The sequence below is a fragment of the Brachionichthys hirsutus genome, unplaced genomic scaffold, assembly GCF_040956055.1.
Source record: "Brachionichthys hirsutus isolate HB-005 unplaced genomic scaffold, CSIRO-AGI_Bhir_v1 contig_655, whole genome shotgun sequence".
Lineage (NCBI taxonomy): Eukaryota > Metazoa > Chordata > Actinopteri > Lophiiformes > Brachionichthyidae > Brachionichthys > Brachionichthys hirsutus.
This window is the reverse complement of record NW_027180605.1, coordinates 29,523-54,206: the sequence shown is the minus strand read 5'-3', so window position 1 is coordinate 54,206 and position 24,684 is coordinate 29,523. Positions and strand designations below refer to the sequence as shown.

Here is a 24,684-nt window from a genome sequence, read left to right as displayed (position 1 = left end):
TTAAACCTTTACACATCCATAACGTGGTCACCGTTATGTGTGAATATTTATGCTGATTGTAAACTTCTTATGTACGAAGGACTTTCAACGGAAACAAGCCCGCAAGGGCTTTTTTGAAATGCTCCTCTTAGACAGGATGTTTGACGTTATTTGTACTGTAATACATGCTACTGTGTGACTGTACTTGTATTCTAACATTCTATCTAATAAATATATTCATCATCATCATCATCATGTTCACTGTAGCGGCGCCATGTCTCCACAAGAGGGCAGCATCATTTTATATTGCGGCCGTTTCTGGAATGAAACCGGAAACCGGAAATGTCCCAAACTCCGTTCATTTCTTCGAATTATCGCGAGAACGGTACGTTGTAGAGACTTGGAAACCTGGTCTACCCGACATAATTCGGCTACGCTGAACACGCCGGTCCCAACCGCGTCTCTCTACGACCTTCCCTTCCCGAGATATGGCAAAAATAAAGCTTTGCACGCATGTGACGTCTACACCGTAAATCACATCAACCTGTCCGTCACCTCGGTTATAGCCCTATGTGTCATCTATAAGTGTGCCGGGTTACAAGTCGTTAAGACATTTGGTTGTGTGCATATTTATGCTTATTGTCAACTTCAGACGCTCACTGAAGCGGCCGCGTTCGCCCTCCTGTGGCCGTTTCTGGAATAACACCAGAAATGTTCCAAACATTTGAAATCAAAATATTGCGTGAACCGTACGTTCATTTGTGAAGGACATATGGAGAAACCAGTATTTCCTCACCTCGCACAATTTACATATTATATCTAATATACTATGCAGTTTTGATATTTTGAGTATTGTACGCATGGTTTCCATGGAAACGTGTTGTTTTTAGTGGCTGAGAGCATACATCACAAAACAAGAAAAAGCGTTTTGGGGTTTCCTTCTCCTGCTTGTCACCAAGCAGCTGCTCGGTTTCCGCCATCCTGCTGGTCGGACGTCCATGTGCAGCGGTGGCGTTCTCGTAATACGAGAAGAGCTCTTTCTCTCTATCGCCCTGGCAAATTTATGACAGGTTGGAGACTACAACCACGTACAATTGCTTCAATACATTTAATATATAACATCTAAATCTACGTAATACACCCTGGTGGAACAAAAAACAAAAGTGGCCTCAACACATATAATATGAGACGGTTGATTTGTAACGTATACCGGCCACGAGGTGGCGATGTGTGGTGGCTTTATATCCCACCGACTCGGCTTTAGCAGACTTCATCCCCTCTGCTCCAGACAAACATTAATATTTAGTCGTCGAGCTGCAGCAGCAGAGCGACGCCGCGCTTGATCCAATGCCGTGCCGGCATGTTTGTGGGCAGCAGCAAGGGAATGACAAAGTTGGTGGAGTGGCCGGTGGTGGACAGGGTTCCTTTCCTCTCGCTGGTCTTGTACAGAGGACAAGCGTACATGTCCGTAGGAGGTTCCTCGCCCTCATCTTTAGCTGCACGGGAGAGAAGAAAAGAAACAGAAAAATAAGAAAACGCACTAAACAAAAGAAAATCCCGATGGAAGCTGGAATGCGTTTTTTTCTGACGCTTACAGGGTTTTATCCAGATGATGGGCATCTTGCTGGAGAGCTCTTTGGCACGTTGCTCTACAAGAACTCCACTGATGTGGAAAAGAGAAACAACATTTAAAGCTAACGAAGTCTCTGAATAATTTTATTAGAATGAGGCAGAAGCTGCTTTACCGTTCTCTGTCCCACCGAGCTCCTTCCAGATACAAGCCGTTGACATAGACCCCGTCCTCGGGTGCTGTGTCCGACTCGTCCACAGAGAGAACCTGGAAGGAGAAATCAGAAAGACAAAACCGCGGATCAGTACAGCTTTTGGAGCGATAGGAAGTACTCGTCTTCTAACCTCAAAGTCCAAGCCGAGCAGATCAATGGGGATCTGGTACTTCCGAGCGTAGTTCTGCACCGCTCCAGTTAAGAAGGCCTGGGTGAAGTAGAACCCAGACAGCCAGAACACATTTGGTTTGCCATTGTCATACCAATCCTACAAGGAAAGAGCAAAAAGGAAGAGCAAAGAGTAAACAATATCCCCGTGTGTTCACTTTGTTTCTGCTCATCCAATGATTTCATTCCACCGACTCGCCTGTAAAAACTTCAGCCTGGCCAGAAGGTCGGTAACGTAGCTGCCCAAAGGTTTGAGACTGGCGTAGGAGCGTTTGGTCCAGGCCTCTGGGACCTTGCCCAAAGCCAAACTTCCTGCGATGCCTTCAAGCTCTCCATCCATCACCACCAAACCCTTGATGGCCTTCAGCAGCTTCTTTAAAGTCTCACGGATCAAACTGAGCAGCCTGAGAAAGAGCAAAACGAGTCCCGTGAGCAGGTCGGGATGTGCCGTCTCATTCCAAGTCCTCCGCGGATCCGCTGGTCCTTACACGTTGTAGCGCTCCATCTCCTGGACAAGCACTGTGTTCATGCTCTCCTCATACTGTACCGGGTATTTCAACAGCGCTGCCTTGGTGTCAAAGTTACTGGGAAGCTGGAGGACAAAACAAGAGAACACAGTTTGAGCACGCGACGCAGCTCCTAGAGCTCATATTCAAGGCAAACGCGGTTTCCCGTAAGGAACTGGCGCCGGGTGAGGTTCATGGCAACAAGTTAAATCCAGACATTTCAAAGTGCGTCGCGAGTTTACACGAACAATTCTCTTTCCAAATCTCCGCTCAGAGAAGATGATTATGCGCACAATGGTGCTGGGAGATTTCCCTCCTGGCCAAGTCAAGCTCACACCTTACAGATGATGTCATTCACAATGTCATAGAGGGCGCCATCGGCCCCGGAGCTCTGTCCTCCCTGAGTTTGTCGGCCTTGGGTGAGCAGCAAAGAATCAAACAGCAACTTCGTTTGCTGGAGATCCTTGGAAATGTCCACATTTTCATGCATCCCAAACACTTCCGGATGCTGATCCTGCGGAAGCTCCTGGAACACAAAACACGATTCCTCCTCGGTCGACATCAGATTGTCAGTGCAATGAGAACGTGTTGCGCTTCGTGTGCTTCGTGTCAAACGGCTTCACCTGGATGAATTTGATGCAGCCTGCATGGCTGGAGTTGGACGGGACGTGGTACACGCGGCTGGGGGAGAACGGGTAGAGCGGCTCCTCAATGACGTTCTTGTTGTAAACGTCGGCCAGGAGGGTCAACAGGAGGCGCCGATCCCAGTCGTCAGTCACTCGGCCGCCATAGTTGCACTCGCCAGTCAGGTAGGAGATGGCATCAAAGGGAACCTCCTCGTATTCATTAACAAACATCTGAAACATGTAAAAACACGCAGCATCGTGACGTCCTTTGCCTTCGTTCTCTCACGACACAGAAACCGGTCTTCTCTGAATGAACACCTGCAGCTGCCTGATGCTGATATGAAGGTCCGACTGATTGAAGCCGTAAGGAATATTCCAGCCCTGCGGTCCAAACGTCTTCCTCTCTTGAACCAGAGCGTGAAAGAAGCACAATCCAAACAGGAGCTTCTCCCAAACCTAACGGAGGGAATCACGAGTCAGACGCTTTCAGTATATTGTCCATCTAGAAGCTGCAGAAATGTCAAATTCCTGTCATGAACAGCGTCGACACGAACTCACTTTCTCCTTATCGGGACATCCGCTGTAGAACGTCTGCTCAGAAATCGGGTCCGTCAGGTAAGACTGCAGGAGGTTCTGTCTGAGTCCGGTCGGAGGCTCGTTGGTCATTTTGACGCCGTTCTGCAAGATGGACACTGGAAACTGGAATCAGAGAGATTGTTGTCCAGCAGTGAGAACCAGAGTAAAGCTGGGCCTTGCTGCTCAAATGAATGGGACCAATAACGCGTGTTGTGGTGAAGCCAGTTTACCCGGGCTGAAGGGTAGCTCGTTAGCCACAGTCGGAATCCGGGCTTGAGGTCTTTGTTTTCGGGGAGGCCGTCGCAGATATCCTCCAGGGCGTTCATCCAAGAAATGGCTAGGTGGCAGTTCTGCAAGCAGACCCACGTACCGTTGGCAATGGCTTGTGTGATCATCGCCTCAGCCGTGGGTCCCTGCCCTTGACCCAGGGAGATGGACTGGAACTTGGCGCCGACCATCTGCTTGGATTTGGCAAATTTGAGCAAGCCTGTGGAGCAAATGTTTCACCTGGAATCATTTTCAGAGGAGGCCAGATTCTTAAACATTCCAGACAAGTGTTGGGATGTGGACGACTTACTGGCCATGGGATCTGCTCCTGGAGACAGCATGAAGACGAGTGGGGAGGACGGGGTGGAGTCCAGGTAGCTCTTGCTCAGGTCAAAGGTAGGAGGCTGGACAAACCTCTTCCCCATGTGCTTGGTAACAAACTTAGTCATAGCAGGCACCATCTTATCTGGCCGGAGACAGCGCAGAACCACCATCTTCTGCAGGTCATTCAGTCGTTCCTCCCATGGATCAGGCAGGGGAGCGTTCCACGGCTCCATGCTGTCATAAACAGGCTGGAAGCAACTCGCGTCTCTGATGAACGCCTCCCTGCAGAGTAAATACCAGTCAGAAAGGCTCTGAAAGGACAAGCAGGACCGTCGACTCTGTGTGAGTGTCGCTCTTTACTTTAATCCTTGCAGCCCAGGCAGTTCACTGGCTCGACAGATCTCATCCCAGCTCTTGTCTTGGAGCCAGCTGCTATCGGGATTGGGGATCATGTTCTGCAGGCCCACCCCCCCAGTTAACAGGAACATGAAGTCGCAGTACTCGATAGCGTCCTTTGACCTGGATGGAAAAATAAGGCGACGGGAACACAACACCCCAAATAAGCATGTGGTAGAAGAACAAAACTCTGACATGGAACTGTAACGATGTCTAGTTCCAGTGTTGGCTTGAACACCCACAGGAGGATGTTGCAGCAGAGGAGAAACGAGAAGGTGAGCTTGTCCTTTTCAAACAGAGAGCGGCAGACATTACAGTACAGGATATAGGTGAAGTCATCCTCCAGGTTCCGAAGCCTCTTCTGCAGGCACCGGCTCTTGGCACTAAGGAATGAAAGGCAAACACTAGGAAGGTTCAGATCACCGTCGAGCAGCTCCGAGGTCCATTTACTGGAAGCTGCAGCTGCAACCTTCACGCACCTGTCTTTGATGGAGCTCTTAAAGAGGTTGACGAACCAGACGAGAGAATACTGGTACATCGGGTCGATGGCGGTCAGATCTGCAATGCTGAAGAAAAGCACCGACGCAAGTTTGGCAAAGGGTCTGTAAGCATCCCTGGACTTGGCTATGATGACGTTTGTCTTCTCTGCAATCTGGAAAAGACACAGAGAAGGACGTGAGATCTCTAGAGCAGACTTGTAGCGATCGTCAGGCGGACTTTCTAGCGAAAACATCGGCGCTCTCTGTGTATTGGCCACACCTCCTCTTTCTTAGCCCTCTTGTCAGATTTAATCTTTGACTCTTCCAGAACCTTGATGGCACTTTCATCCTCCAGGATGTCTCCTGTCGACTGCAGCGTCTCCAGGATCTTGTCCTCGGTCTCTTTTTGCTGCCTCTTATTGTCAGCCGACTGCACGATTGCGTCGTTCCTCTGCTTCTCGACTTCTGGACTGTAGGAGAGACGCATTTTTGCACTATTGCACAATTCAGGTAAGAAGAAGCAGAGTTATGGACATGTGGGCTTCTTGTGAGCGCTACCTCTCCTGGGCGACCAGAATCCCCAGCAGCTGGTCCTCCAGTCCGTCTGGGGTGATCATGAAATTAAGCAGGCACACCTTGGTGGCCACCTCCGGTAGATAGTGAGGGTTCCTCAGCTTGGTGGTCATGTACAGACGGAAACCAGCCGCGTACTCAATCACATTCTCCCCCAGCCTGATGCATTCCACGCCACCTAGATGAAAGAAGAGCGACTGTAGTTCGTTTCCAGCTCTTAATGGCCCTCTCGCGAGAAGCATCCGATTCACCGCACCTTGTTTGAAGGTCTGCTTGAGCAGCAACGGTTCCAGCGAGGGGTCCAGTTCTTCTCCGACGTTTTCCAGCAGCAACGGCTTTCCAAACTGAATGCAGTTTTCCAGTGTTCTCATGAAGCGTGCATCTGTGGGTTTCGTGACATTCAGATCGTTTTCCTTCTCTGAATTCTTCACCCAATTGCCGGCCTGCCCCTGCGGGTCGATCATCAGGGGCCTAGAAGCACACCAACAGGAACTTAAACGAGTCTCCAGTCCTCTGAATGATCCAACCAGACTCCTTCGTAGTAAATTGGCTCCGACGGAAGACGTTTTTCAGCCGTGCAGACTCACCATCTCCGTGAATTACCAACGATGACGCCATTGTCCACAGAGAAATCGTCGCTGGGGAGACCTGCAATGTTCCAGGCCCTGATCTGAATCGGATCTCCCAGCGTACGGCTGAGAGAGAAGGAATCCGATGTTGGAATATTTTTAGACTAGAGATGTCAAAGAAAAAGGACAACACGGGTGAGTCCATGATTTGACGTCTGAATGAAAGGAGTTGGACAGAACAAGACAAGATGCAGGAGGAATCACCCGGCAGATTTGGGTCCACGATTCGATGCAGTCTCGTCTGAAGGCAGGAGTGAATCCCCCCAGGTATGCAATGACACCGGCGGAAATCAGACTGTCTCCAGTCAAGTTGGAAAATGTCTGCTGAAGAGCCTCTGCACTTTTGGACCAGCTAAAAACAAGAGCTTCAGTCAGTAAGTGGTGCAACCTCCTGATGTTTGCCACAGAGTAGAGGAACATTTCACGCGGCTCAACCTGACCTCGCCTTCTCTCCGGCCAGACCTTTGATTACTTTCTCGGCTCTGGCCAACTTGACCTCACAACCACGGGTCTCCGCTTCCAGGCCGGCCTTCTCCTCGGATTTCAACGCCTTTGTTTTCTGGAGACCAGCCAGACGATCCTCAACGTCCTGGAACGCCGCTTTCTTCTGACTCAGCTGGGCCATGGTCTCAGCCACGGCTTCCTGAGCTTCTTTGCACTTCTTTTTTTTCGGAGCCAGTTCCTAAAAGCAAAGAGATTGGTGGTAACTGTAGAAGCGTACCTCCATCATGAGGACCGGACGGGAGAAGATCAGCTCTGCAGAGCAAAAAATGCTGCACCTTCTGCTTTGTGTTATATTCCACCATCGTCTTGATCCATGAACAGAGGTTGGCTGCCGCAGACGACGATGAAGACACAACACTTGGTTCAAAGTCCTCCTTGTTCATGTACTCTGCCATCAGCTTCTTTATCACGGCTTCCTGAAGTTAAACAAAGAGCAGCGCTACTTGCAGCAAAGCCCGACCACGACTCCTGGATAATGAATTAGGAATGGGGCTTGGGACACTCACGGGAATATTGTCCTTGTCGAAATCCCTCAGATTCCGTGCAAAGTTTGTGTCACCAAGCAGTTTCTTGCTTGGCCCCCAGTAGTCTAGTATCTAGAGGGAAAAGAATATATATTCTTTACTGCAATACTTTGCTGCAGGATGCATGGAGAGAAATAAGGAGCAGACCATGGGAGGACAGAGATATTATATCTGGTCCAACCTTTTTTCCAGGCTTTTCCGGGTCATTTATCTTGTCTGGACTTTTCTGCATCATCACGCACACAGCTGCCATCACCAGCTTCACAGCTGGCGGTGGAGCTTTCATGGCCTTCACCACGGCGATTTGAGAGCTCTGAAACGGAACGCTTAGATCAGTTGACTCAGCAGTTTACCCCATGGAGAGAATGAGTGGAAGCCAACGCACTGAAGCAGTGGAGCTAGAGCACCCACCTTCAAGTTCTCCAGAGCAGCTTTGCCTGCCTTTTCCACTTCCTTTTGGGCAACAGTCACTTCCCTGTCACAGTCAGTCCTTAAAGTCTCCGCCTCTTCAGCTTTTTTGGTTGCTGCCTCCTCATCAGCTCGCACAACTTTACGCTTGGCTTCGACCTCTTTTGTCTCCTTCTCCACTTTCTGTAAGGCATCACATTGAAGAGATATATTCAGTATGTTCAGATCTACTGGTTAGATCTGTATCCTCAAGGTTTGATGATGATGATGATGCAGGATGAAGATGCACTTTTTTTCACCTCTGCTATTTTGCCGATTTCTTTTCGTGCCTCTTCCAGCTTTGGCTTCTTGATCTGAAGCGTTTGCTCCATGGTGGTGACCTGTATAGAAATACAAACGCATACTGAACATTCTGACAGTAAAAAAACAACTGCAACTCCAGTAGAAGCGGCACAAAATCTACCTGTGCTTCAGTGGAAGCGATCTTTGCCAGGCCACCGAGGTACCTCTGTCGAGCTTTGGTGATCGTCTCCCTTCTCCGAGTGAGTAACTGGCGGAACGTTTCGATCAGCTCCAGGTATGATGTGGGCGTCACATAATGATGGCTGCCGCGTTCAACGAGAGCTCTGCAGCACAACAGACAGTGTGAGGAAGATGCCAGAAACATCCTCTGCTCTAAAAGCTTCAGATATCACTCAGCAGAGATCCCACCTGTCTGAGAGCTCTATGACGGAGGTGTGGAACGCCTTGCAGATGGTGATGACATCCTGCCGCTCATCATCCGCCATCTCCAGAGAATGCAGGAAAGAGCTGGCTACTCGCCCCAGGGCTTCCTCGGGCCACGGCTGTCAGAGGAAGGAGGAGATGGGATAGAGAGAAGGTGACCAAAGGCAGGACGGTCTGTCTGCCGCACACATCGAGACACACCGCAGAGACAGCTTCAGAGACGATCTGAAATGCCGTGGAGATTACACTTTGTAGCTTTTTAAATATGAACAAGTGATTACATCCCAATCCTAATCCCAATCCAGTACCTGGAACCAGTCCACAGTGCAGCAGTTGATCAGAGAGGGAAACTGGCGCAGGCGCTGCCGGAAGGTGTCTCCAATGGGACTAAAGGCCACGACAATGTGCAAGTTCTCTCTGCAGCGTGCAACGAAGAAGGCAAACAGCGCTAAAGCACTCATCTCCAAATGGGGATTGGCCGCCTGGGCGACGGGACGCAATGCCTGGAGACCGAGAGATGCAGCAAAGGTAGCATGAAACAGTCAGTCAACGCGACTTTCATACTAGAAAGGATTCCTTGTGCAGCGACGGAACTGCTGCGACCACCTACATCCATGATCTCTTGCTTCTCATCTTTGTCGAACAGATTGGGCACCTCCCCCGCGTTCAGAATGCTGTCCACGTCCTCGAGGAACGCCTCATCTTTGATCTGCGTGTCAGTGATCAGAAGCACCATCTTCTGACCTTTCAGGCCAGCATTTTTCAGGTGCATCTGAAGGATTTGGAAAAGGAGGAGCCAGGTTTGTTCAACATGAATTCACAAATGCATAAATGGAAAGTAATGCAGTAACATATCAGATAAAGGACAGACATCACAACCGTGGCGCTGACCTTAAGGTCGTCTCGCCACTCAGCCAGGCCGTAGCTCTGAGAGATCTCAGGCTGAAAAGTGCTCATGTTGGACATGAAGGCAGCCAGACGGGTAACGGACTGCCGCCCGCTCCCGCCGACCCCCACCAGGAGAGCGTTGCCTCTCGGCTGCTTCAAGACGCGGCTGATCCTGCACAGGTGCTCCAGGACGTAGCTGTATCATAAAGCACACACCATTTACCCTGCTAATTGAGCCATGATGGGACAAACATTTTATTAACTGGCTGCTACACACGGAACTGGATTGTCTGTTTAAACGTCTAAATGCACCGAGTGTACATTATAATATTAGCTCTAGCGCTAGTATTCAGCATCACACGTCCTTTGCACCAAGTTAGAGCTTCCAGTAAACGATCAGAGTACATATTGCCATGGACAGCATGAACCGGACTCTGCTTGCCGGAAGATGACGAGGTTCATGGCCTTCTTGTTCATCCGGTTGTATTCCTCCAGACTCGATTGCGCTACGTCAGAAAAGCTTTTTATGGAGGACACCTCAGCATACAAGCGCTCTTCCTGCTCCAGGTCAGGGTTCATGAAGTCACCAAACATAAGGTTCTTCATGTCTTCCTCAACCAGCTGAGTGTGGAAACACAGACAATGAATATTTCCTTCTATGGTTCATGTGTGCATGTTTTCCATTTGTGCAGCACAAATGTATTTGTGGGTGTTTTAATATACCAGTAGCAAATATACAAGTCAATACTTCAGTCCTCTACTAGTATATTATGACAATGAATCTCAGCTGACCTCACTGCCTTCTTTCAGGTGATCAAACACATGGTCAAAGGACTCTTGGAAGTGATCTTGGACGACGCTCTGCATCAGCTGGTACATCCACTCCCGATCTTTGTCGTCCACCAGTCGGTCATAGTAAACACGGAAGACCTCATGAACAAACAAGCGGATCATTGTCTGCTTGCTGTCCAGGGCCCCTCTCCTGAGCAGCATGCAGCCCTGGATGACGCGGGAGAAGTCCCGAAGGTTGAAGGTGTAATGAGACTTGGCTGGAGTGGGAAGCAGCTTCAGCATGGCTTTCTTATACACCTTTGGCAAAGAAAAGATAAGCAAATAGTCAAAGCATTAGAGAAACTAAGACCCCCCCCCCCCCCCCAACTTATTCGTGCTGAGCTCTGACCTCCATTGTGGCGTTCACTATTTGGTCTCCAACAGTGAAATATTCATCGGGGAATCCATTTTTGGTGAGAGACAATCTCATCAAGGTGGAGAAAATGTGAACCATGGTGCCGTCACTGAAGGGGTTAATGCTGATAACGTTGAAGTGCCTCAGGAAGCGCGCCGGCACGGCATTCCTCCCGCCACCAGGGGGCCCCATAGCTGCGATGAGCTGCAGGTCAACAAGGTTGATCTGGGAAGTGTCAGCCACGTCGAACCTGCCGATCAGAAGAGAACATTAGCGTGTTTACAACCAGCGTTTTCTCTCGTCTGGTGACATGTCGTTCTCTCGCCCTTTCATCATGTCGTTCTCTCGCCCTTTCATCGTGACATCATGTCATTCTCTCGCCCTTTCATCATGTCGTTCTCTCGCCCTTTCATCATGTCATTCTCTCGCTCTTTCATCGTGACATCATGTCATTCTCTCGCCCTTTCATCATGTCGTTCTCTCGCCCTTTCATCATGTCGTTCTCTCGCTCTTTCATCGTGACATCATGTCATTCTCTCGCCCTTTCATCGTGACATCATGTCATTCTCTCGCCCTTTCATCGTGACATCATGTCATTCTCTCGCCCTTTCATCGTGACATCATGTCATTCTCTCGCCCTTTCATCGTGACATCATGTCATTCTCTCGCTCTTTCATCGTGACATCATGTCATTCTCTCGCCCTTTCATTGTAACATCATGTCATTCTCTCGCTCTTTCATCGTGACATCATGTCATTCTCTCGCCCTTTCATTGTAACATCATGTCATTCTCTCGCTCTTTCATCGTGACATCATGTCATTCTCTCGCCCTTTCATTGTGACATCATGTCATTCTCTCGCCCTTTCATCGTGACATCATGCCGTTCGCTCTCTCTCATCGTAACAGCAGACCAGCCGTACCAGTGGCCGTGGTCCAGAAGCTGCCGGAGGAGCTCCACGGGGGGCTGCGCCCCAAACACCTCCGACGCGGGCATGTTCACGTCATCCACAAAGATGACGCACTTCTTTCCAATGGGAGGGCCAAACACTCCCTTCCTCCGCTTATCCAACTTGGAAACGATGAGATCCTGGGAGAGGATAAAGTCGAATGACTAAAACACCTCCTGCTCGTTTGGATCGTTCCACACCTGCAGGTCAAACCAGCACCCGACTGTTTCCTGCATGCACACCTGCGTTTGGTTGGCAGTTGTGCGAGCTGAAAAGTTAATGAAGGAAGGTAGATAGCGGTCTTTATCCAGTTTGTTCATCAGCTTCTCCTTGATGTAGACGGACTTCCCGGTGCCAGTAGGACCAACCAGCAGAAGAGGTCTAAGCAGATAAGAAATATATAAAGAACAAAGGCTTCGCAGAGAAAATAGCTTTCTGTTAAATGTAAGTCAATCCGTGCTGGGACAGAGTGAGAAGCGTCATTCCTAAAATCAGAGCTAGCAGTGAAACAATCCGTACCGTCCGTGGCTGACGAAGTGGTCCATCAGGTAGGTGTAGCGAGCCGTGTCCACGGTGGGGACAATGACGTCTTCAGGCTTAGTAGTGATGCTGTCAGGGTCGACGTTCTCAACCTCGCTGCTCCAGTGAACCCAGCTGCCGGCGCCGTCAAACTGGACAAGAGATTCAAATGGGATGAGCCGATTCTGACAAATGCGACATCCTGAGAAGTCGCGGTCTCACACAATACCTTGTAGAAGTAGTCGTAGACCAGGCCTTCCTCGTCCAGGGGACACGCCCATCTCCCCACGGTTTGAGGGACCGGATGCTCCGCTGATTCTCCCGACAAAAGTTTCCTCACGAACGAACTAAACTTCTCTCTGCTGTTTGAGTCGCAGCTGCCACCGATGGACCAAACCAGGGCGTAGGCAAAGGCTGCCTGGGAAACGGGTCGGAATACACAGACATGCTGAACTCCGAACTGCAAACGTCCCGGAAGTTCACAGTAAGACGAGAGCAGAATATTCAGTAAAAGGACTTGTTGTTTTCTACCATGATCCAGATCCGAATCACTTTTTCCTCAGGATTTGACTTCAAAGGTTCGGCGAGGACCATTTCAAACAGGCGACACAAGGACAGAACAGTGTTGGAGTCAGTCGTGGCGACAACTTCCTGTCCACAGAATCAAAATGAAGCGTGAAGACAGTCATACGTAATAATGCACATAATGTGAATCCAGCACATTCAGCAGGTGTCCGTCGGGCCTTTCGGAGGCCTCGGGTCACTCACCGTGCAAGACGTGCGTAGGAACAGGACGGCCGGCGGTACGAGCCACGAGAAGAGGCCCGTCAGCAAAGAGCGGGACTCCGGCTCCCGGAGAGCGTCAGGAAGGGTGTTCAACCAGGAGAGGAACAAGGGATCCAAGCCCAACTGAGACGGTTCCATGAAGATCATCCCACAGCGGCTGACTGTGGCAGGCTGCAGCGGGAGAATGAGAACATGTCACGGAACTAAGAACAGATCAGTCACTCCCTCTCGATTCAAATTTAGCCAGTAACGTCATGCCGAGAAGGACCTACCGAGGCCCGGGACAGGTCGTCCACCTCGAAGATCAGACTCATCTCATCGGGCATCTGGATGATCTCTCCATTCATCAAGCACAGCTGGGGAGTGAGAGCAATGCAGGAAGTTTACTCAAGAGTGAAACCAGGGAAAAGCAGCAGCACTGAGTGTTCTGCACCTTCTTGTTGTCGTCCAGCACTGTGTTCAGGCTCTCGATCCACAGCGTGTCGATGGGCCCATCAAACACCAACCATTTACGGTCCGGCGACTCGTCCGAGGCAAATTTCCTGAATGCGCTGGCCACAATCCCATCAGACCACTAACAAGGGCAAACACAAAGGGGCAAGAGTGAGAGGGCGAACGGGTGGCCGGCTGCTCCGTGTAGAAATCTACAGAACTTCAGAAGAACTTCCACAAGATGCAACCACAGCCGGACCTCATGGGAAACGGCGTCGAACTCTCCAAACAGCTGTCCCATGGTAATGGATTTGGGGTTCACGGTCGTGTAGCGGACCTTCCGCTCGTTTCCATAGCCACGTTCGCTCATGAAATTCAGAGTGTCGGCTAGAACTCGCAGCACTTGGGTCTTCCCAGCGATGGGCCCTCCAACCAACATGAAACTGAGGAACACAGAGAACATCTCCATGCAGCAGCACATTCGGAAGAGCCCCGTGAAGACTCTTCCAGACAGTGACGTACTGGATGACACGGAAACACGCCAACGTGAAACATCACGACAGAGGAACACGTTAAAGAACAACGCACCCGTGCCTGACAATCATCATCTCGTAGGTCTGGATCAACTTCTCCCAGAACGTGTCTGTAAGTTGGAGATTCTTTGATTTGCAGCAATGTTCAGCGGCCTCCCGGAACCGCTGCCAGCGACACAAACACATTGATCACACTGGACAGGCTAAGACTCAGGAAGAGTTAATTACAGCAACGCATCTGACCTTATAGTCAGCCTCAGGGAGGGTGACGCCGGGGAACACGTCGCGGATGATTCCGTCAAACAGTGGAATATCGTGGGACAGAAACTTGGGCTTATTCACATCTTTTATGGACCTCAAGACCTGGACACGACAACAAGCAGAAGACACGGAAGGGTCCAAAGGTGTCAATCACGTGGCAGGCCTCGACTCCGGGATAAAAGCAAGGAGTATACGCTCTGTATACTAGTACTGCATAACTATCAGACCATTACCAGTATGTCCTCATCCTCTTCAGGGAACTTGAGCTTCAGGTTTCCAGCAGCAACAAGCACAGCTTTGACAGCCCTCATCCCGTAATCGTAATGGAACTGGGATGAGAGCTGCTCGGAACACAGCCGGTAGGTTGTTACGATCTTCACCGAGAGCGGCTTGGCATGCAGGAAGCCACTCGAATATAGAGAAACCTCTGCAATCAGTGCGTAGTTGGGCACCATCATGGCCACCGTCCGGAACAACGCCTGCAAAGAGAGGCGACAGAAAACGTGACTTAGAGGTTTCTTGATGATGTGTGCGTTGCATTGAAATAAATGGGAGAACGTGCAACGCAACACCTTGAGGTTGTCTGGGAGCTCAGAACGTCCTGCATAGCCAGGATTCATGGTGATGGACACAAAGCAGTTGGGATTGAGCGTAAGCTGGGTCCCTTCAAAGTCAAACTTCTCTGCATGCAGCTCAACGGCCCTTTGGATGCAGAGGATCTGCTGGGCCACCACAGAGAGCACCTCCAGCTCAATGCGATTGAACTCGTCAAAGCACGCCCATGCGCCAGTCGAAGCCAGGCCTTTGAAGAACTGGAACAGATTGCAGCAGAGACACGTCAGCGCGACGTCCTGGCATTTGAAGCCGCGCTGCTAGGATTACAAACGTGGAATCTACATTTGCAACTGGCATCACCTTGCTCATAGCGATGTAGTCCAGGCCGTCAGAGCAGTTGAAGACGACGCACTGCACTGCCAGAGCTTTGGCCAGATCCTTGGTGGTCTCGGTCTTTCCTGTTCCTGCCGGACCCTCAGGTGCCCCGCCCAGATTGAGGGAAAAGGCACCAACCTGAGACAAACATTATTTGTGAGGTGAGAAGTGCCAATATTCACGCAGGCTGCTCGTTAGCCGTTTTACCAGAGTTCTGTAGCATCTGTCAGTCAGAGGAGTGATGACCAAACGGGGGGAGTTTCCCAAGTATTCGTAAGCATATTTCACATCGCAACTTATGATTCGGACCCGGACATTGTCTGAGCACCAGTAGTAGCGGAGCTGGGACAGCCACTGGAAGTCGTTTTGGCTCGACACCTCTGTAAAAAGGACACTCGTTATCCCACCAAGTCTTTGAGTCCTGCTGTTAAATGGACTTGTGGCCCAATCTGAAGCACCGTTCTGAAGCAGCTCTGCGACCACGTCCCTGGCATGGACGTCGATGGTGATCAGCGCTCCCAAAGTGATCCGGGTTTGTTTGGGCAGATCCCCTCTCACCAGCTCCACAATGTCGCTCAGCTGATTCCGGAGTTTCTTGTAATATTTCTTTAAACCCTGCAGAGAACAAAAAGCCAATTACTCTTGTTCCCGTTTCAGACAAAGGGGAAACTGGTGATCTCAAATTCCAGCCAACCGGACAGGAGTGAGACGTCGCTGCAGCAAATAAGCCAGAGCTGAAGATGACATTGTGAAAGCCTACTTTAGTGCCTCCTTTGATGGCTTCCTCAACTTCCCGAGTCCAGTAGATCTGGGAGGTGCAGAGGACCACCTGTCCAGGCCACTCCTTGACCCAGTTGATCCGTGAAGTATTAGTGTAGGCCTGCAAACACAATGACAGAGAAACGTTCACACGGAGAACCCCCCAACCTCACATTGTCCCGCACCGGATCCATACACAGCACGAAGGCATCTTCCTGGACATTTTGCTAGCCTAAAATGGCTCAGGGTAGAAGACAGGGTTAAACAGCTCAAAATGGGATTGGCATTTAAAATAGTCAATGCAGCTCTGCCCTCAGTCCCCTCAATCCCTGCATACCTGATGGAACACCTCCACAGATTTAGTGACACCCACAGCCACAACACTAGAGGGAGCTCAAACAACAACCTGATTACCCCCTCCTATAGGACTAACATGGGTAAATCATCTTTTTACAATACTGCCCCCTAAGGGTGGAACTGTTTGACTCCTGCCCTCAAAACATGCACCTCTTTGGCCTCCTTCAAAACGGCCCTAAAAATTCACCTTTCAGGGGGGCAGAGACGGAGATAGTCATCACGACTCTCTCCGGATCAACCCCCCCCGCCTTTTTTTGTCCACCTATGTTATACATACTATGTATCTTTTTAATTTTTAATTTATTGTAATTTTGCATCTGTGGTGTAATTTATGTAGAACTTATTGTTATTTTATATCTGGATTAATTTATTTTTATTTTATTGTTATTTTGCAGCAAGTTAGTAATTTAATATTAGTTTTATTTGTATTGTTAAATGTCGATGATTTATGTACGAAGGACTTTCAACGGAAACAAGACCGCAAGGGCTTTTTAGAAATGCTCCTCTTAGACAGGATGTTTGACTGTACTTGTACAGTAGTCCCTCATTTTCCGCGGGGGTTACGTTCCAAAAACAACCCGCAATAAGTGAAATCCGCAATGTAGTCATCTTTATTTTTTTTCAATTATTATACATGTACATAAATGTTTTAAGGCTGTAAAACCCCTCACCACACACTTTATACACGTTTAACAGGCAGGCATTAATCTAAATAGATTGTTTCAGTATTATAGAATGAAACCAAAGATCAAAACCTGTTTTCAGAAGTAAACATTTGTTTGAGAAATATAAATATATAGTACGTACAGTAAACGTTTTCCTGTTAATAATGTTAAGGCGTGCAGGTCGAGGAAAGAGCCGCTTGGAGTGCAGAAGAACAAATATTCTACTCGTGCTGTCTTTAGCCTCTCATGCTGCTTTATTGGATAGCTTAGCACAGCAGCGCGGCGCGGCTACATAAATCAACAGGAAGAAACAATACCCATAAGGGACATAACGTTTATGCTCCTACAAAATAAAAGCCTCTTTTTACACAGAGAATAAGAGCGCTATTAAACAAACGCTTAACAAATAAACATGATAGCTTTTAGAAATAACAAATTTAATTTTAATGACACAAGTTATTAATAGCAACTCGCGCGTATTTCACAGTTCCTCCGACCGCGCCTCTTCGTCCTTGCGCCGTTTCAAGGCGCGTTCAAGTGCAAAAAATAAAATCTGAAAAATTGAATTAAAACTCCGCGAAGCAGCGGAAGATGAACCGCATTATATCGAGGGACTACTGTACTGTAATACATGCTACTGTTTGACTGTACCTGTACTCTAACATTCCATCTAATAAATTTATTCATCATCATCAGACGACAAAGCTCGGTGCTGGAAACAGCCCTCTCACCTCGATGGATCGGCCTATTTCGTTTCTGACGCTGCGAATCATCCCAGACTCCAACTCCACCAGCCACTTCTCTACGGCCCCCCCGGCTGCAGCGGTGGAGATGTTCTCAACCAGCTGGATGTGCTCTCCCTCACTGCTGTACATGCCCTGCAAAAAGCACAGCATGCAACCCGAAACACGCCCTTTAACAAGCGGGCCCGTGGAACCCTGACAAGATGCCCGACCGCCGTACCTGGATCTCCAAGTCAGGCAGGAAGTCCAGTTTGGAAATACCCTCAAAGCACTTCTTCAGGTGGGGCTGTACTCGGGTGGGGTCTTTGGTCTCAGAAAGGATTTCAAGCATTTCGTCATTGGACAAGAAGAAGAATCTGGTGAGAATGTTAGCAGCCAGTATCAGAATCTCTTCAATGGAATCCTATATATTCTGATAGGAACAAAACAAAATGAGGATTTTCTTTACCTTGGAAAACTGAGCCGTTTCTTTTCCAGATAGACATTCAGGCCTTTATCGATGGTGTCCAGCTGATGGTTCGAGGATTGCAGTTTCTCCAGTAAATCAGGCTGAGCGGTCACCTCTAACACCTACAATTCCAGATCGGTTACAGAAATGTTCCTTCAGAGGGGAGCTTTTACAATAACGGCTGCTGCTTTCTTTCTAAATTACCCGGGAATCCCTCGCGCAGCGGCCCATGATATCTCTCCAGGTGGCGTCGACGATTTTGAAGAGTCGTCCTTCTTCTGGAATCTGTTGCATGATGTCTTCCGAGGAGAAGATGGATTCCAAGTAAACCCACCGAGACTGCACCTTCAGCCATTCTTCGGTGACATCCTGGATGTGAATTAATTGCTCCTCCCATTGCTGAAATGACACGATACGTTAAAGCTCTGCAACGCTGGGCGTCGGCAGACTCTAAATCTCCTTCCTTTAACCGGATCACATCCATGCAAGCTGAGCAGTTCTTTATTCAGATGAAACGAGTCAATGCTCAAAAGGCTTGATCGATCACCTTGATCTGAATGCCAAACTCTTTAGTCAGCGCCGTCCCCATCATGCTCTGACTCTTCACTATGTGGTCTTCCAGCGTGGCCTGCAGATCCTCAACGCTGTGCAAGATGTGAACACCGGTCTCTCTGTACAGTTTGTTGGGGAAAGACAGAGCGACCAGATCGTCCTTCATGGCTCGCAGCTTGGTCTCCAGGGCAAACTCCTTTAGTGAGCCAGACAGAGAAGGGAGGGACATGGTGTTCAACAAATCTATTTTGTATTGAAGTTACACGTTGTCAAACGCCACAAAGGAAAAGCAAACCAAAGATAGAAATTCAGCAGCTCTTACTTTACTGGCATGAGTACTGATGGACTCCAGCTGGTCCAGATGAGGATTCAGATTCAGCTGGAGGAGAGTCCGTGCAGTAACACCGGTCTCAGGAGTCAGGTCCGCTCCTATCAGCGCCGACATCTGCTCCCGGTGGCGAGGTCTGATGGCTGGGTTACACAACGCCATCAGCACAGGTCGATGCACCTGCAAACACAAACACATTCACCCCATACACAGGCTTAGCTTCAACAAATGAGCACTGCAAGACTTTCCCAGCATGCCCCGTTCAAGTCAGCTCCAGCACCTTGAAGCTCGCGATCATCTTCAACACTGTGGCGGACAGAACCGTTGCAGGGCTTTGCAGCGTCGGTTGTTCCGCGGCTGGTGGCTTCTTTTGGAAAAACTTCTGCACCTTGAACAAAGAACGCTCCATCTCCACATCAGAGTCAAAGTACTCACTGCTCTGTTCATGGAGGGGACCGTCCATCCATCTATTCACAAAGAGAGAGACGTGGTTTGTCATCCCAAGCCAAGGCTTTGACCTCAACAAGGACTTCACCAAAGGGACTCTTGACCTGCTCTCCGTCTGCTGCCACTGCTGCACCAACGAGAAGAGCTGCTCGTAAGGCTCCACACTCTTCCTGAGTTCCTCCATTTGAGGGTAGGACGACTGGTCTTGTGCAAAGAAGGCCTCCTCTTTGTTAACGGTGACGATGACGTGCGCAGCCTCCTTCAGTTGCTTGAGAACGGCTCGGATATTCTTCAGATACTGCTCAAGAGGACATGAAAGACAACTTGGTATTATTTTATGTTCATCACTACTTGACAAGTAACTTAAAGGCATGTTGACCATGAAAATGATTCAAGGACACGTATCCATCCCATGTGAAGCTCAGATGAGCAGCATCCAGTGTTCCAGACTGCAGCACTAAGCATGCTAACGCAGCCACATGTCGCTACATGTAGTTCAGCTAAACATGAGGGACATGTGTGCCTCACCTCATCAACACGGTGCATCTCAGAGTATTCCTGGAACTCCTGGAAGCTGCCACTCAACACTTCAAAGTCGATCTTTAATCTTTTTCTCCTATCAACCATCTCCTTTTCCCCTTTTTCCTTGCCCTTCAGAATAATCTGCAGAACACAGACGGCGTCCTCAGACAGGTCTTCAAAGAATAACTCAATCAGCTGTTTCCAAGAAGCGTGAGAGGCGTTACCTCGTCAGCACGTTTAAAGATCGCCGGCATCTTCTGTGGCCAAAGAGTAACAACCGAATTGAGCTTTAGATCCTCTCTGGCAAAGGAGTGATGATCGAGGAGGTAAAGCAGGCGACAGTGGACTTTCTGCAACGGCAAATCAAAGTGTGCTATTGGCACCGATTCAAGAGCGCTGAAGTGAACATGCATTTATTCCTAGAACTCCGGATCAATCCTGACCTCAATCTGTTGCTGGAGTTCTCCGAGCCGGTCTTCCTGAACCTCTTTGGTGAACTGGATGGTCTCAGACATCTCCTGGATGCTCTCTGGGGGTTTCAGTAACCGGTCCCTGATGCTCTCAAATTCAGAGCAGATCCTTTGCACAGACACAAAAACGGGTTTGGAGAAACATTTGCAAACGGAACTACAGGAGAAAACGTTTTGCTCCAGAATGTTACAAGAAGAGACTGACTGGATGTTTTCCTCCCGGTGGACGGCGGCGAGTTTCTCTATTATGATGCAGGCGTAGCTTCTGGCTTTGGCGGCCAACTCCTCCTTGAGTTCCTGGCATTCCAGCTGCACCATTGTAAAGTGGGCTCTCACGGGGAGGCTCATGATGTCCTCTGCCAGCACCATGAACCACTCCACTTCCTGTGGAAAGGAGTGAAACTCCATATTTGTTCTTCAAACGGCAAAGCTGGAAACGAACTGGAAGATCGACAGCACAAACGATGTTTGCTCACCTTGGCGTAGTCGTCAAGACAACGCTGCTCAGCTACAAACGCCTCCACCCGAGCTCGTGCCGATCCGTCCACCAGCCAGGCAAACTTGTCAACTTGAAAATGAAAGAACAGCTCAGCATATTTTGAACAAAAGTCAGCGGGAGGAGGGCTGGAAACGACTGAATAGCAGGACATCCCACCAAAGGTCTGGAGATGCTTGACGGGTTCCTCTAGATTCTCGCACACACGTGTCTTTAAAGTCTCGTGGGCCGAACAGAGTACCTCCTCTGGCACCTTAGCATCCACAAACGACATTTGAGCTCGTCCCAAAGTGGACTGGAAGTTCGGAACCTTCTGTAAACCAGGAGACGTGAAAATATAAAAACCAGCGTGAGCGAGTATTTCCAAGCGAGGGTTCAATAAATGCCTTGAACCCACCTGCAGCGTGTTGGTGACACAGTCCAGCATGGCCGACACAGACGCTTCCAGCTCCGCTACTGTGGGGGACATCTGTAATGTTGCACCGTTGAGTGTCAGAGACACGCTGATCAGAGGCATGAGGTGCTGATTGCGTGGGTGGAACAGCTCGACAAACTCATCGGTGCATTTCTTCAGCAGGGCTTTCAACTACAAGACAAAAAGACACCGCGTCATCATCGGCTTTTTGAGTCCAGATTCAATTCAACACAAAGTCGGTTTCCTCTCACCTGATTTGACACGAGGACAGATGCGCATCTAAACAGGGAGATCTTTTCTGGTTCTTTCATGTAATAGATGCTTTTCTTCTTCAATTGGAGGAGGATTGGCTCCAACCAGGTTTGGAGAAGATTGTCCTCTGTCCTCTTACAGCCCACGTTGATTTTGTCCTGCAGGCTTTGGTGGTCCAGCGGGCCTGCAGACCTGTTAGCAACACAAGATAGAAGCTGTTGAACGGGCCCTTGTCTGCGCTGCTAGAAAGCGTCTTCTCAGCTGCAGCAACTCCATGGAAAGTTTCAATGCAACAATTTGGCACACGAGACATTACTCCATTTAGCAGGTGATGCATCGCTGTCAACTGAACATTGTCCGGCAGCACAAGCTGCAAGGTGGAACAGCCAATGAGGTTTGGGTCAGGCTGGGGCCCCGAGGGCCCCGAGAGCGTTACATGCAGCATATCTATCCGTACCTGCAGCCGGAGAGGTCCACCAGCACCAGCGCGGAAAGGTTCCGGTAACACAGCTCCAGGATAATCTGCATTACCGGATGAGTGATGCTCAGAGTGTCGTCAAGTCGCTCGCGGTTCTCTACAAAACCTTGGTTCCAACACCGGGAGAAATCAAGACCCCTGAAAAAGATCGGCATGAAAGTGTTCAGTTTAGTAAATGTACACGTGCTAGTTTTTCATCCGTCCTTTGTGTCAATTACAGGATCCTATTGACCAATTATCAGATCTGATATTCAGCTTTTTACAAACGCTTGGGCGTTGGTTTTTTTAACAACGGTCTTTTTGTCATGTTTTGTTTGTTTCCCGATAGATGGATCGGTCCTTTCCTCATCCGACACTCACTCTTTAACGCTCGTCGCTCCTGAAGGACCTTCTCCCTCTGCTTTTATTATACGATTCACTGCAGGAGGAAAACACGACCCGGTGAGAACCGGTTGATCTGCAGTCGATGTACTGACATACGGTATCTAAGCAACAACAAGCCGGACACCTGTGTGCTCCCTGAGCGTTTTCACATTGTCGTCCGTTATTTCCGCGTGGAGCTCCTGAAGTAATTTCCTTGTCGCACTTGTCTTCGTCATGTCCAAACCGACTCGAGCGTCGATGCGCTCCAGCGAGTCTTTGGAGGGGGGCGCAATGTCCCGTTTCCCTGCGTTCTCCCTCAGCTTACGGAGGGCCTGGCAATGGAACCGAAACTCAAAATAGGCTTCGGTTTCATCCTTGAATTTTCTTTGTACTTATATTTGTACATATTTCAGAATTTAAAAACAAAACCTACCCAGCGCTGTCTGTTCAGAAGCGTTTCCTGTGAAGCAATGATACCGAAAACAATTAAATAAAACATCACATCCTGCAGACCTTTTATTGAGGCGGAGACTCAGTGGAAACAAACGTCTCACCAGTCCTGGAGGCTTCGGTATCACTGCCAGAGGGAAGGCCGGGGGCGTGTCCCGATCGATCCACTGGGCGGCTGCTCCGTCCGGCTGTGAGGCCGATCCGCTCTCGTAGCCACTGACCAAGGAGGAAACAAAACGTCACGCAGGAGGAACTTTGCACGCCACAGTTTCAGCCGCCCGTATCCGGATGGAACCGTAGGAACCACAGGTCGCCCAACGTGGACCGACGTTTCCCAGATGTTAGAGAAGCAGCTTCAAAAGTTGTTTTGTTCATGAAATGATTTTCACACAACGAACATTTAATGGGGAATTTTATTGCATGGTGAATTTTGTAGCGATAATCCTTCACACGAAACAAAAAGCTCCAGGTGCTTTGAAGAGGAGCGTCAGGTCCACTTAGTTACTTACCGGTGTTGGCCTTGATGTACAGCGATGCTTTCCCTCATGATATTGTGAAGGAGGTGACATCCTGAAATTGCGCATGTGTGTGTGTGAACGACTGTCTGTGTGTGTGTGCGGCCCTGCGACGATCTGGCACCACGTCCGGGGTGTGCCCCGCCTCTCACCCGTTGACTGATGGGACCGGCTGCAGCACGAGCCACGGACCCGGTAACAGGCAGAACGGTTGAGAAGATGAATGAATGAATGAATGAATGAAGGAGAACGTACGGTGCTGCAACGCTTTCACGTGGACGTATGCTCTGCCGGCCGGTCAAACTGCTGCTGCGTCGCCCACGTTCAAGTTGGTCTTCCGTGTTCCGCTCCATGTCTTAGATTCTTTCAAACTTCTTTCAAACTGCAGAAAAAAAGAAAGGCGACAACGTTTTGATCCTGTAGAATTCCAGAAAGGTTGAATTTATTACATCAGGATCAGAAGCTCAAGAATTGAAGCTGTTGTTGATTTGCTTTGCGTATTTTTGTAAGGTAGGAAAGTTATTTCCATGTTCCAACAGTATGATGGACCACAGGGGGGCGGGGGGGGGGGGGGGGGGGGGTATGTGACGTCACCGCACAACCTCCCAAGCTGGCAACCCGGAGAGTACGGTGACAGGAACCGCATTACCCACAATGCATTGTGGGAATAACGGATCAGCGAGTAACGGGTGTCGTTGGGATCCACCGGTTGGGTTGCTTTTGTACGCGATAAATAGGTTGAATAAACAAGAATAAACGTTCCTTTTTTCCACAACTTTCCCGAAGTGCGTCCGTGCGTAAAGCTGCTTCCACAGTGCGTCGTGTGAACGTGGGGTAATAAACACGGTGTCCCACCGGCGAACGTTGAACCGTCGGACCGCTCGACTCACCGAGTTCACCCAAAGTTCGTGAATCTAACTAATGAAATATACAAACGTGATCTCCGTTTATGGCAAATACACACAGAACTCGGTCTAAAATAGCATTAGCATAGCTAACAAGTAGCTGAAATGAGAGTACCGGACAGTAACTGACACCAACTGAATGACATCATCTGGACTCGGTACCGCTGAATCCAGATTTATCTCCTCAAATGCTTCAACCCAATCGTCCGGTGGCTTCAGCAGATGTTAGAATAGAATAGAATAGAACAGAACAGAATAAAACCGAGAATTACCGGCGCTCTTAACGGAGGTAGAATCTACCGGATCGTGTAACGTACCTCAGCACGTCCTCCTTAAGCGACTGCTCTGTCTGAAGTCTGGACGCGAATGACTCTCCTCGCTATGAGGAGCACAGGGGGGCGGGGGGCTGCGTGACGTCACCACACAATCTCCCAAGATGCACCACGGCGCCTGGAACGAACCATTGTGTGTGTAGAGGGTGCCTTTATCGTCAATAATGCTGCTACGTAATAACACTGTTTATTAAACGCAAAACCAACCAGTGTGTTTTTACTACATGCCTTTTGA

At 49.3% G+C, this 24,684-nt stretch overlaps 1 protein-coding gene across 1 annotated transcript; it reads right to left on the bottom strand.

The window, feature by feature from the left end:
* Positions 1-1,082: 1,082 nt before the first annotated feature.
* On the bottom strand, positions 1,083-23,244 carry LOC137916166 (dynein axonemal heavy chain 12-like). The gene is made up of 71 exons (XM_068759249.1): positions 23,207-23,244; positions 22,802-22,913; positions 22,386-22,579; positions 21,864-22,022; positions 21,406-21,598; positions 21,137-21,325; positions 20,899-21,052; positions 20,720-20,811; positions 20,449-20,627; positions 20,217-20,352; positions 19,998-20,123; positions 19,780-19,914; positions 19,356-19,549; positions 19,085-19,271; positions 18,799-18,984; positions 18,472-18,672; positions 18,129-18,323; positions 17,925-18,046; positions 17,697-17,832; positions 17,465-17,611; positions 15,713-15,832; positions 15,409-15,567; positions 15,160-15,330; positions 14,938-15,090; positions 14,595-14,834; positions 14,256-14,501; positions 14,005-14,124; positions 13,817-13,926; positions 13,488-13,671; positions 13,230-13,370; positions 13,069-13,152; positions 12,779-12,967; positions 12,542-12,661; positions 12,240-12,428; positions 12,011-12,162; positions 11,734-11,872; positions 11,465-11,631; positions 10,538-10,793; positions 10,150-10,446; positions 9,800-9,978; positions 9,361-9,553; positions 9,080-9,241; positions 8,778-8,972; positions 8,455-8,588; positions 8,207-8,369; positions 8,043-8,123; positions 7,747-7,926; positions 7,517-7,648; positions 7,314-7,407; positions 7,087-7,223; positions 6,748-6,989; positions 6,512-6,659; positions 6,266-6,411; positions 5,935-6,149; positions 5,664-5,856; positions 5,386-5,575; positions 5,106-5,278; positions 4,869-5,009; positions 4,591-4,749; positions 4,217-4,512; positions 3,870-4,126; positions 3,622-3,762; positions 3,382-3,519; positions 3,061-3,294; positions 2,775-2,963; positions 2,420-2,523; positions 2,131-2,335; positions 1,894-2,031; positions 1,725-1,816; positions 1,575-1,642; positions 1,083-1,475 (listed from the first exon to the last, which is right to left on the bottom strand). Exons 1-71 carry the CDS (start codon positions 23,242-23,244, stop codon positions 1,282-1,284), a joined length of 11,625 nt encoding a protein of 3,874 aa, XP_068615350.1. The 3' UTR covers positions 1,083-1,281.
* Positions 23,245-24,684: the final 1,440 nt, after the last annotated feature.